We start from the raw sequence: 12,170 nt of genomic DNA on the forward strand, positions 1-12,170 counted from the left end.
CAACCAACATGCTTTGTTTTGTGCCCTAGCACGTTACACCCTTGCATCTGAAGGCAGTAGTAACCGAAGCTGATGAACATGACCCCAGTGAATGTGTGGTATTATATTTAGGTGGAAGCGAAGAATTCCGCCTGCCCACTCCGCACTCCATGAGGAGTTTCGCAAAACTCTGCAAAGTGATGCAGAGCAGAGTTTTTTAACATTCATTTCGCGAGCGCAGGTGAGAAAAATCTCGTGCTAGATCTCCTCCCGGAGAGATTTTCCATGCGGGCGGTCGTGGCAGGTCATGACCGCTGGCGATGAAAAGTCTGCCTCTCACATAGAGGAAGTTGCCGCTCGAGTGTAATATCTACTCGAGTGGCAGAAAGAAGCAGAACCTCTGCTGTGATGCGTAGTGCCGTTTGCGCTGATTTTACAGCAAGGGGCAAACTCCTGGTGCTGAAAATCTGTGCGAGCAGCGCGACTTATAACACTATGCTGCTTGCAGAACAACCTGGAGTGCGGCAGAGTTTTTTCAGGACTTAAAGGAGTTCTGTGGAGCAGAACGCCACAAACGCCACCCAGGCCAATTTATATTACATAAGAGATAATGCCACCCAACCCTCATGTACATTTCTGCAGACTGCAGGAGCTCATTAAGAGAAACAGCATGCTTGGATTCATGCAGCGAAACAGAATATCCAAATCTGATTACCATTTGATGAGGCTATGCAGATATAAAGCTGTCTATGGGCCAGCTGCTCCAGCGTCAGACAGGCACAGCCAGTAATGAGAGCAGCGGAAGAGAAATCAGCCATGCATCTTCTTTTTTGTTCTCTTTGATCCCTGTTCATTTATTGGAAGACATTAGTCTTAAACTGTGCAGCCTTTTAGCCAATTATCAAACCCTTCTGAGAAATGTATACTCTAGTAGCATATATGGAAAGTAGTCTGTATATATATATATATCCATGTCTAGTCCTTCTTCTCCTGACGCCTGATTAACCAGAGTTAATTTCGCCCAGCACAAGGTGGGCTAACAAGAAGCTAAGGGGCCTTCTTGGTCCTTCACAGTCTCGCCATGCCTTCCGCCAACCCAATGGCTTCCAGATCTCGAGACCCACGCCTCTTGCTGTCATGTTTATACATCTTAATGTGCTCGATACTTGCACTCTCCTGTACTGTGTACATTTTTTTTTTAATTTCCCTTTATTGGTTTTCATTCCATCAGTGAAACCTGATGTATTCTTCTGTTTTAATAGTGTGATAGTTTAGTTTTATGGTGGTTGACCCCTATTTCACCAGGCGTGTGAAGTCTTTTTCCACCTGAAGACCTTCCACACAATGTGTTGATTTCTGTGGGCAGAAGAGCCCTGGTGATTGTAAAATCGAGTTTCAAACTATAGTTGCCCTGTGAAACCAGACACAGAGCTCTGAATACATAGCCCTTTAGGATCAAGGACTAGGCCCAGCCAAAGGTGCCTCTTGTGGCATAACACTGGGCTTTGCCCACAGTTTCATATCTAGGTTACATGACAGACTTAGGCCAACATGCTTTGTGGGGATTAGAACAGGAATTCGACCTTGGTGCCCTTAGCAGCTGCATAGCAATCACTTCCATAAGGGTCTTCTGGGAACAGATGCTTTGCTACAGCAGAAAAATTGTGAGGCTGTGTGCCAAACCTGGCTCATGGGCACCGTCTTCGCCCACGAGGCCTATCTGCAAACTTCCCTTACCATCATTCCTGGGTTTTCTTTTGAAGCTTGGAACTAGCCTTCACCCGACAAGCTCTTCTCTCATCTGTCTCTGTGAGGTTTTATGAAGGGCCTTCTGGGGAGGTGGCTATTGATGGCTATATTTTGCACTTTTAGTCTTCATTTATACATGCCAGGGTTTCCCCCAAGGTCCCCTATCCTGTGTTCCATGGTGTCTTGCTTAGGACTTCACTTGACCATGAAGACTTCATGAGTGTAACATAGGATTTGCCTTTTAGCTCTTGGGTCCAGTAGTCACCAGCTGCCTGAATTCCTCACCATGGCAGAATGCCCCTTCAGTAGACATTCAGTTGTCCCAGTCCCAGCCTATGATATGTCTGGGACTTTACTGACAATTCTTTGGTATGGTTTTCAAGCTCAACCTTTTTATTACAGAATCAGGGAAATAGGGTTAAGCGCCAGAAATCATAGTGCAGATTTCATGAAAAAGAAGAAACCTCCTTGTCGCACATCACCTATATTTCCTTAACCCGCCCCCAGTCTTGAGAATAATCAAAGGTTAACCTTATTATTAATTATATCATAAAGCAGTTAGATTATCTAAAATCTACACTGTGTCCCACTATAAGAATAAGACAAGGAGAATGGAGGAGGTTAACAAGAAAGATCATGCTTAAGAACCTCTTATTCTATTTGATATATGACTTAGAGGATGACCGTTTCCAGATGTGTGCACCAGCTGTCAGAGGCTGCCATTGTCTCTTTGTCGGTAGATGTTGCCCCTGCACTCTTCTTAGTTACCCATCATATAAGGCACTCTGCAAACCACACATCTGGTGTTCCCAATGGCCACTCTTGGTGAGAACTGGGGAAATGCAGGCCCTAAATGTGTCTCTACCCCTTTTCCATGTTACTCACTGGTGGCAACATGTCCTTAATGTTGCAGTGCAGTAACTTCACTCAGGAGTGATGCCTCTTGCCCTGTGTTAATTACGTTCTGTGTCCTCTGGTAGCAGAAATCTCTTGTTATATTTTTCTGAATTTTTTTTTGTTGCCATTATTAATGACAGTGATTGTTTTTCTGACTGTCACAACCTGTCATGCTAGTTTTGCATAGCTGATCGCTAATCTTTTTGCGTAAATGTGAAGCACAAAATGGAGGCTAGACGCTGCCACAGATATGGTCAGGCCACTCCAACTCATCTTCTTCGCCACAGACTTCCTGGCTCTACATGTTTTCCTCATCAAGCAGCCCTCCTAGGATTACTGTATATTTGATGACATGGTGCCACCATTACCTGCAGAGCATGCTGACGAGCAATGTCTACTCTATCCCAGAAGCAGAAAAACGAGACTTAACCCGAGTAGGCAGAGTTTCAAAAGTGTAAGATGCACCTGAACTAAAACATATTTTAACACTTAATCATAATTCTCTCCAAAAATTCTGACCATGACATTAGTACTCGTCCATACAATCATACATTTAACTGTCCAATTAAACAAAAAAACTAGCAATGCAAAAACAATGCAGTATTTGATTTTTTTCTTATTTTTATTGCAAATAATTTTATAGCAAACTTCTCCCGTTACATAATCGCAATAGGAGAATGTCTTCTCCAGAACTTTTTATAACCACTTGATCCCCATCTTTGTGGGTGAACAATGATAGTCTGTCATTTGAGAATTTACTTATCATTGTCTTTCACTCACGCATGCAAACCTATCAACATTGTCATTTTTTTTAAATCTGCAGGGGTGCTATGAGCTTGTGACCAGTTTTATGGAAACAAATATGGGAATTATCGCTGGAGTGGCATTTGGGATTGCATTCTCTCAGGTACAAATTCATATTTTTGCTTCTCTATCCTTTAGTGCGACTTTTGAAACGGAAATGTTCACATAATTGACAAAACCACAAAATATATCCGGGTCTGTACAATGCTTTGAATTTTTTTTTGTCACTCAGTGAAAAAATTGTATTGTTTCTGACATCGTTGAAAGTGAATAAAATCCTAATAGTAAAGATTCTAGGACAAAAGCCCCCACCCACATTCAGGTGGCATGCGTCATCGTAGGGTTCCTCCTCAACCCGCAGCAATTTCTGAGGCGAGGGCTTTGACTCCTGATCCCACGAGGAGCTCTTCAAGATGAAAGTTGTCCCTATGTGAGTGTCAGGTGTGGGTGATGAGGCAGAGTGAAATGAGAAGACAATCAGCAAAAACTACCTTTTGGTGGAACTATCCCACTTTATTCTGTTCCCAAGGATAGTATTAAAAACAACAATGTAATCTTATCTTTGTGGACAGAATAATGTAGCCTGATACAACGTCCAAAGAAACTCTACAATCATGTGGGGGTCATAAACCCAACTTCTAAGTGTAATGTTACTCATTTGTGTACCTTTATTACAATGTTATTGTTATAACCTCAATAACTGTAGTTTTCCAGCTTCTGTTTCTCAATTTTTCAAAATTTGCTAATTTGTTCCATTTTCTATAATACGTTTCTGTTTCCAAACCACAGGGCGTTCATTTCAAACCCCCCTGACTATGAGCTTAGGATCATGGCTACAGTGCAGTTCTTTCCGCTCAAATCTAGTTGGAATTACCATGGGAGGGCTGGCATCCATAGAGGGATGCCGCAGTTTATGGGACTTGTTCTCATAGGTTCTTTTTTATTAATGTTTGCGTAATATTAAAGCAGATCGGATGTTATCGATTTCCAAACCATGCTGGTACTGTAAAGTGTGAATTAAGAGTAAAGAAATTACCAAAATCAAAATTAAGTAATTTAATAATTTGCCTTGTGCCTCATAACGGAGTGATATTTGCACATAATAAGTACTCGTGATGGCCTTCACACCATTAATCACATGGATTTCAATGATCAGGTACTTCAATTGGATCCTATTAGGTTGCACAGTGATCAATCACGTGAAATTTTATGTCCTTCGATGTAGCGTTCATATAGCCATGTGCACATACCGTTTATAGGCCCATGCGCTGCTGGACGTTGCGTTGAATTTTGTGGCACTCTGGGTTAAAAAACAGTTTTCTGTATATAAAAAAAAGTGAACTGTAACTGTGATAATAACATGTGACTATCATTTCTGAGTATGCTTATTAGATGTTGTTTCTTTGTGCTTTTCATAGTTGATTGGAATGCTCTTGGCTTGCTGTCTTTCGCGATTTATTACGGCCAATCAGTACGAGATGGTGTAATAAGGTGAGTGCTTCTGTTTTTGTAAGCCACTTGATGACATGTATTACCCTTCCATTATTCATCTCAATATGTTCATGGTGGGGTCGCTTGTTAATAGATGGGATTTTGAGATTCCTGTGAATTGAATAGCAAATTGAACTTAGGACAGTGAAATAACAAACAAGTGATTTGGTTGCACGCGAACGTCCTAACTATTGGGATGTGTATATACCTGGTCAGTAGCTGACACAACAAGTGATCTTGACAAGTGGTACTGGGTTTGCATTTGTTTTGCAACTATGAAATGTATTTAACAACATGGACAAATGGTGCATTTTACAGCAAAATATTCCAAATAAATAGATTTTAAAAACTGCATGCAGCTTAAATAATTGGGTTATGTAAAATGAATTAACTTCATCCTTTTAAAAACAAATGTATATAAGCATCTCCATACATTTCTATTTCCTATTTCTTTTATTTTCCAATCTGGCCTTGTCCAGGGGAGTGTTCATCACACAGTATAACTGAGACCTACTTTGGAAACCGCAAGATTGGGATAGTGAAAGTTCCCCAGATCTCACATGCTCTGGCAACACCGCTACCTATCTGGTATGACATGTTTTTCAACCACAGGGAGAAAAACTACCACTCAGTTTACTGAGAGCAGCCTCTTCCTTTTGGTTGCACTAATCATACTTAAATATTACATGTATGGTTCCATTTATTGCAAAAAAAAAAAATAGTTTTAAAACCCATTTGTTCACAGGAATTATGTCATATAAATCTTTTTTTTTATTTGAAGTTTGGCAGATGCACTGCCTCTGTCAAAAAGTAGAAGATGTCCACTCCACCTTATTTAAAGTGCATAATTCTTCAATGTTCGATAAAGAGGGCTGAAAGGGCATCACAAATCTGCCAAAATAAAAAAAGTCCCTCACTCTCAGCACCTACATCTGAAATAATGTGTCTCAAAGCATGAGAATAAAAATCAGATAATGATTAGGGGTGTGAAAATTTGCATAATACTTTCCACCAAATTCCATTAAAGTTTCACCAAATTGCTGGAAATTGCACTTTCAGAAAAAAATTGATTACGTGCGATCGAAATAAATCATGTAAGATAACATCGGGAAACTATTTTAGGCAGAAAATGTCTCTTGGCAAGTCTTTTTCTACAGAACCCAGTCTCATTGGGCACCATTATGCAGAGTTGTGTAAAGTGGCATATTTAAAGTTTCAGACATGCCAAATAATGAAAGTCACAACCAGCACTGCTGAAACTTCACCATTGCCCATTATTTAAGTAGAATCTTACTTTATGAAAGGTTAAGCAAATCCTCAGTCTTCTAGCTGCAGTCAAGGCCTATTGCTCCTTGTAGAGAGAATCTTCAAAACTTCTCAGTTCATAAAATATTCTTGTTAGTACAACACAAATATGTCCCCATTACATCCCCACTTTCTGAATAAAGTAACTAAGCATTTTCACAAGAGTTTTGAAAATACTTGATAGTGTTTGGGTAAAAGGAAACTTTTCATGTAAATAGCATCAAGTAATTATGAAATACAAATACATAATATGGAATGATTGCTCTGGTCCAATAAAGCCTTCTCCCAATTCTCGCATTATGGGAAAATGCAGTTACCTGTTGTATATCCTATATTAAGGGCCCTTTAATGCTGTTGTTGCTGTAATTAGCATCGGACTGGGACAGGAAATAAAGTTGGGCACTAAAATAAAAGTGACACCCATTACTGAGTTACATATCTGAAAAAATGGTCTATGTTTGCAAATCGGGGACATTTTTGAATTTGAAAAGAAACTCGCTCGCTCAGTGCTTGGTATAGGAGACTGCATGGATTTGAGCTTGCTGCAGACAATGGTTGTTTTAATATTAGTTAAATCGATGTTAAAACCGAACCAACAGACCATTAAACAGGCCCACAAACAGTAAAAAAATTGGCCGACACACTGACCTGTTAGACCAGCCCATCGTGGACTGCCTGATTGCTTTATAGGCAAGTCCAACCCTGACTGTAATTCAGTACCTCTGCACAAGGAACAAAATAAAGTTATAATACAAGGAGTAAGTGTCTGCGAATCCTCCTGAATTATCTCTCAAATGCCAGCGTGAAATAATATATAAATCCACTGATATGCTTTCAAAATATAAATTACTTTTAAGTAAATGCACTTAATTTGCCATCAAATATAAGCTTGTCATTTTTACTAAACTAGAAAATCTTGCCCCCAAATATGAGCTATTCAATTTCTAAAATTATGTCATGTTCACTGAATATCCCTTTTACATTTTTACGCAATTTTTGAAAATGCAGTAAAAAAACTCAGCTTGTGAGTTCAAGTATATACACTCATTTTTTCCCAATGTACATCCTATACATTTTTAGTAAGGAGGACACAATGTCATGGTCTAACAGCAGCAGTCCAATCATCCCTCACACATTCACAGAAGAGGTATGACATGGGCAAGCACAGTGCCTACTTTACGTGTGCTATATGAATCCTCGGCAGCACAGTGGAATAAGTCCTTGCACACATACAAAATGCATATCAGCTATTGCAGCATCAGAAAAACGTATAAAGGAGGTTACAGCATGAGCCGCTATAATACAAGTATCCTTCAATTCAATTTTTTTCAAATTCAAATGTTATTGTATAGTTACTAAAAACCATTGCAGTTGGCAGGATGGAGCTTGCCTGGCCCCGAGATGGCCGCATGTGTAGCTCAACGAGCCCACTAACTAATCCTCCACGATCCTGCTTCTCTAGCTATTCAATCCGATCTCCTTCTGCTCAGCGGGGTGCACGAATGTCCCTGGCAGTGACAGTTGGCTGAAACCGGAGCAAAAACGACGAATTGGAGGCGTGTGACTTGCGGGTGTGCTGGGTTGCGGCCTGTAGCTGGGCGTGCACGTGACACGTGCTCGTTTTCCCGGAGGTCGCAGTGGTGGAACCGAGGAGCGGTACGACAGCCTCCTGTCGCTCCGAGTGCTTTTGTTGCCCATCTTATGTGGTGGGAGAGAGGCGGCTGGAACATCGCCCGGCGGCTTGGGAGACTCCCTGGTGCGGTAGAAAAAACTGGATGGTGATCCGAGAAGGCCACACTTGATTCAGGCTCCTGAGGTGAGGAACCACTCAGAGTGAATTATTTGTGCAGCGGCGTGCCTTGGGGGGCCCCTTTCCGGAGGGACATTGCAGTTTCCTCGGCAGGGGTTCGTGATGCATGCTTCTGAGCTGGCGTGAGGCCCGGCTGGATTTGGGCCCTTCGTGAAGATTCCTGCACACACCCCCTGTACCCCAGTGTAGAGAGGGCACGGCAGCATGAGAACATCTGTATAATGAGGGAAAATAAGCAGCACAGTACTCTCCCAAGTGAGTAATTGAAGCAGCGGAGCATCCATTTGTGGAGGTGTGGGGAGAGGCCTATTTAGATTTTCTGGTGGACACATCGTTGCCCTCTGCGGTGCGCCTACTGTGATTTGGGTGCGAGTTGGCATGGTATAAGACTGTTTGGAGGCGTCCCTTAGTGTCTCCCCATGTGGCCCCAGCTCCTGCACTGATCCATTAATTGATTAGGACTACATCCACATGACCGGTTGTGTGGTGCAGGACGCATTAGTGTTGGTCGGCCTCATAGTGCTGAACCGACCATTGGAAGTGGTCCTCTGGAAGATACTACGTGGCAGTTAACCTCAAAATTACAGGGCAGCTAGTCGATATCCTGCACGGCTCTGCCTAGTGAGTCCCATGCAGTTTAGCCGGTATGGGACCGGTAACAGTGGCAAGAAGTTATAGCCGCTCAAGGGACACACAAAGATCTGCACGGATAACTAATTGGCCACGCAGAAGCCCCCTCTCTACTCTGAGCATCTGATACAGCTGGTGGGAACTGAGGCCCAGGATTAACTTTACAATGGGGAGAATCAACAAATCTCAGTCCCAGCTCCACTTTGAACCACCCAGGACCACCAGGCAATTGGACGCGGATAAAAACGCCTCAGAATTGGGATCAGAGATGGGGTACACAACCACAGATCCATACTTGATACAAATCCTGTTGCAAATGCAATGCAGTCCATCCAAGATTGATGGGAAGATTGATGCCCTTATATTTCGGATGGACAGAATGTCCAAATGACTGGATATACACATGAAGCACCTGTACACAGTCCAGAAAAGGGTTTCGGACACGGAGGATGCGTTCAGCACTAATTCACACTCTATCACGAAAATAGACAAAATTGTGCACAATGTACAGTCTAAAGCAGAAGACTTGGAAGTGCATTCAAGGAGAAACAACATCCGCATAGTCGGTATTGCAGAGTCTACAAACATTCCGAACATAGAACTCTGCGTTGAACAATTGCTGGTGACTTTGCTGGGTAGGGATACATTCTCTAATATTTTCATTGTGGAGAGGGCACATCGCTCCTTGGCCCCGAGACTGGTGCCCGACGTCCCCCCCTGCAGCCCATCATCGCAAGGGTGCTCAACTACAGGGATAGGAATGCTGACCTCCGCAATGCCAGAGAACTGCAGTCCCTCCATTATGAGAGTGTGAACATTTCTCTCTATCCTGATTTCACACAGCAAGTGCAGGATGCTAGACGCCAATTCCTACCGGTGAAATGCAGGCTTCGTAACCTTAATTTAGAGTACAACATGATGTATCCTGCAAATCTGAAGTTACACGCCAATGAAAAAGCACATATTTTTGTTGAACCCAAGCAAGCGCTGCCATTCTTGAAAAAAAGAGAAAGTGACAAAAGTCAGAAAGGTTTCCCGAGGTATCCGCATATGCAGGGCGATGAGGCCCCAGAATCGGAAGAGCTGTGAACAGTGGCACCCATTATGCTTTCAGGTACACTGGGGAAATAGCCTCACAATTGCCTTATTATTTGAGCTGCAGTGTAAATGTTTGATGGGATCAAATAGCCTATATAAACTTGGATACCTGGGGATTGTGAACAAAAATGCAAGATGTCTCTTGGACTTATTATATCTCTTTCTTCTTATTAGCTAGGCTGCTGGGTTGTGTACTATTACAGCCCCTTGATCTAGTTCCTCAGGTGATTCTGATAAAGAAATCCCAGTGATACGTAGATATCTGGGGAATGAATTAGGAGGGCCATATTCTTACCCTCCCGACTATGGACAGTGTAATTGTAGTATACTGTATGATCGGGTTTGAGTGAAAGGGGGTAGACCCAGTATGATGTAGATACATAAAGAGCTGTAATTTTGTCTGAGAAGGGAAGCACCCTTACCATGTTAAGAAATGGGCTTCGCTAGTAATGAGTAAGGTGAAATGCCGGCAACATCTGCTCCCACATGTTACTCACACTGTGTTTTGATGCTTGTTGTGTCGCCCTACGCCGTGTTTGTTGTGCAAGAGGGGGTGGGTGCTTGGTCCACTATGTTTAATTGGGGGGGCATAGGCTGAGCGGGTGATGTTTGGGCAAATGTTATTATTGGATTCTGCACAGTACATGTTCATGAGATCACATTGGGAGTACGTGATAGGCACAGGATATGTGTCATGATGCTGCAAATAGTAGGATCATAGCCGGAGCTGCTCCAAAAATATCTGGCAAGGTTAGGTTGTTGACGTGGAATGTTCAAGAACTGAACAATCATAGAAAACTTTGCAAAGTGGTGGCATACGTGAAAAGGCATCAGATTGATGTGGACATGATTCAGGAAACTCACTTGGCCCCTAACAATTCCATGTTAACTCTGAGATATCTACAAGGGCAGTGTAGTTTTGCAGGATTCACCTCTCATGCTAGAGGTGTACTCACATGGGTGAACCCTAAATCTGATATTAAATTACGGGAAATGACGATTGACCCAAACTGTAGGTTTACTGTCACTAAGGGTCATATGTAGGTAGCATCACATTTACCGACTCATAAATGCCGAATTTTACCGATTCGGTATTTATGAATCGGTAAATGTGATGTAGGTAATAATTCGGTAAATTTTACCGAATCGGAAAAATTCGGTAATTATGAATCGGTATTTACGGATTCGGTAATGAGGCATACCTTCCCATTGATTCCTATGGGCCTGGAGGCCCATAGGAATCAATGGGAAGCCATTTACCATTACCGATTCGGTAAATACCGATTCGGTAATGGAGGGAGCATATTCAAGGGTGGCAGGGTGTCACATTGACACCCTGTTGCACCCCTGAATCTTGCATGTGTGCACATGTGACGCACATACATGCCCTAATGGCATGTATGTCTGCAACATGGCACTCTTAAATCAGCAAAATATTGCTTTTTGCAAGGTATTCGTTATTTATCACCAACCTGTATTTGGTGGTAAATAACGAATTCTTAATACTGATATTCACTCTTTAGAGTGCTCCCTACATTGCATTTCTGGATTCGGTATTTACCGGATCGGTATTTTACCGATTTCTTCATTTCCGATTCGGTAAATACCGAATCCAGAAATCAGCCCCCTACATAGCAAATGCCTACATACCGGTCGGTAACGGGATATTTACCGAATTTCGGCCGTTACCGACCGGTATTTGGCTTCCTACATGAGGCCCTAAATGTTATAAAGATGGGTTTAATGTGTGTCTAGTAAACATTTATGGTCCCAATCATGATGACCCACAGTTTTATTATACACTGGCATCTCATTTACTTAAAGTTACTGATCTTCCACAAATCTGGGGTGGGGACTTTAATTGCATATTAGATCCTTCTCATGACCGACCTAAAGGTTTGGCCAGGCGTCCAGCTGTGGCTGCAGGTGCTATCACAGACATAATGGACCAGTTAGGATTGCTGGATGTTTGGTGACAGCAGGCTGCCACTATCTCAGGTTTTACTCATTATTCCGCCCCTCACGACACACATACAAGGATCGACTACTTATTGATATCTAGATGTCTCCTTTCTCAAGTCACAGCTTGTGAGCCACTCCCAAGGATGTACTCCAACCATTCCCCGGTTCTTTTAGAATTAGAATGATGTACAGATCGAGTCGCCCATTTTACATGGCGGTTTCCCCCTTACTCGCTGCTAGATCCAGTGTTTTGTGCAGAGGTTGCCATATCCATTGAAAATTACTTTGAAAACAACATAGGGTAAGTCACCTCGTTCTTGACATTTTGAGATGCATTTAGAGTGTATGTACGCGGGTGGTCATTTCGAAGCATGCAAGGGTTCTACGCTCCATTGGAGATAGGCTTTCTAGTCTAGAAAAAAAAATATCACAGCTGGAACAAGCT

The 12,170-nt window shown here is 42.4% G+C and overlaps 1 protein-coding gene across 1 annotated transcript in view; it reads left to right on the forward strand.

Moving 5' to 3' along the window:
- TSPAN7 (tetraspanin 7) overlaps positions 1 to 12,170 on the forward strand; it is a 217,142-nt gene that overhangs the window by 196,551 nt on the left and 8,421 nt on the right. Inside the window, exons 6-7 of the mRNA XM_085622917.1 lie at positions 3,449 to 3,532; positions 4,848 to 4,920. Coding sequence (XP_085479043.1) covers positions 3,449 to 3,532; positions 4,848 to 4,916 — 153 coding nt within the window. The 3' untranslated portion in view covers positions 4,917 to 4,920. The remainder of the gene's footprint in view (positions 1 to 3,448; positions 3,533 to 4,847; positions 4,921 to 12,170) is intronic.

Source organism: Triturus cristatus, chromosome 8 (genome assembly GCF_964204655.1).
Source record: "Triturus cristatus chromosome 8, aTriCri1.1, whole genome shotgun sequence".
Taxonomy (NCBI): domain Eukaryota; kingdom Metazoa; phylum Chordata; class Amphibia; order Caudata; family Salamandridae; genus Triturus; species Triturus cristatus.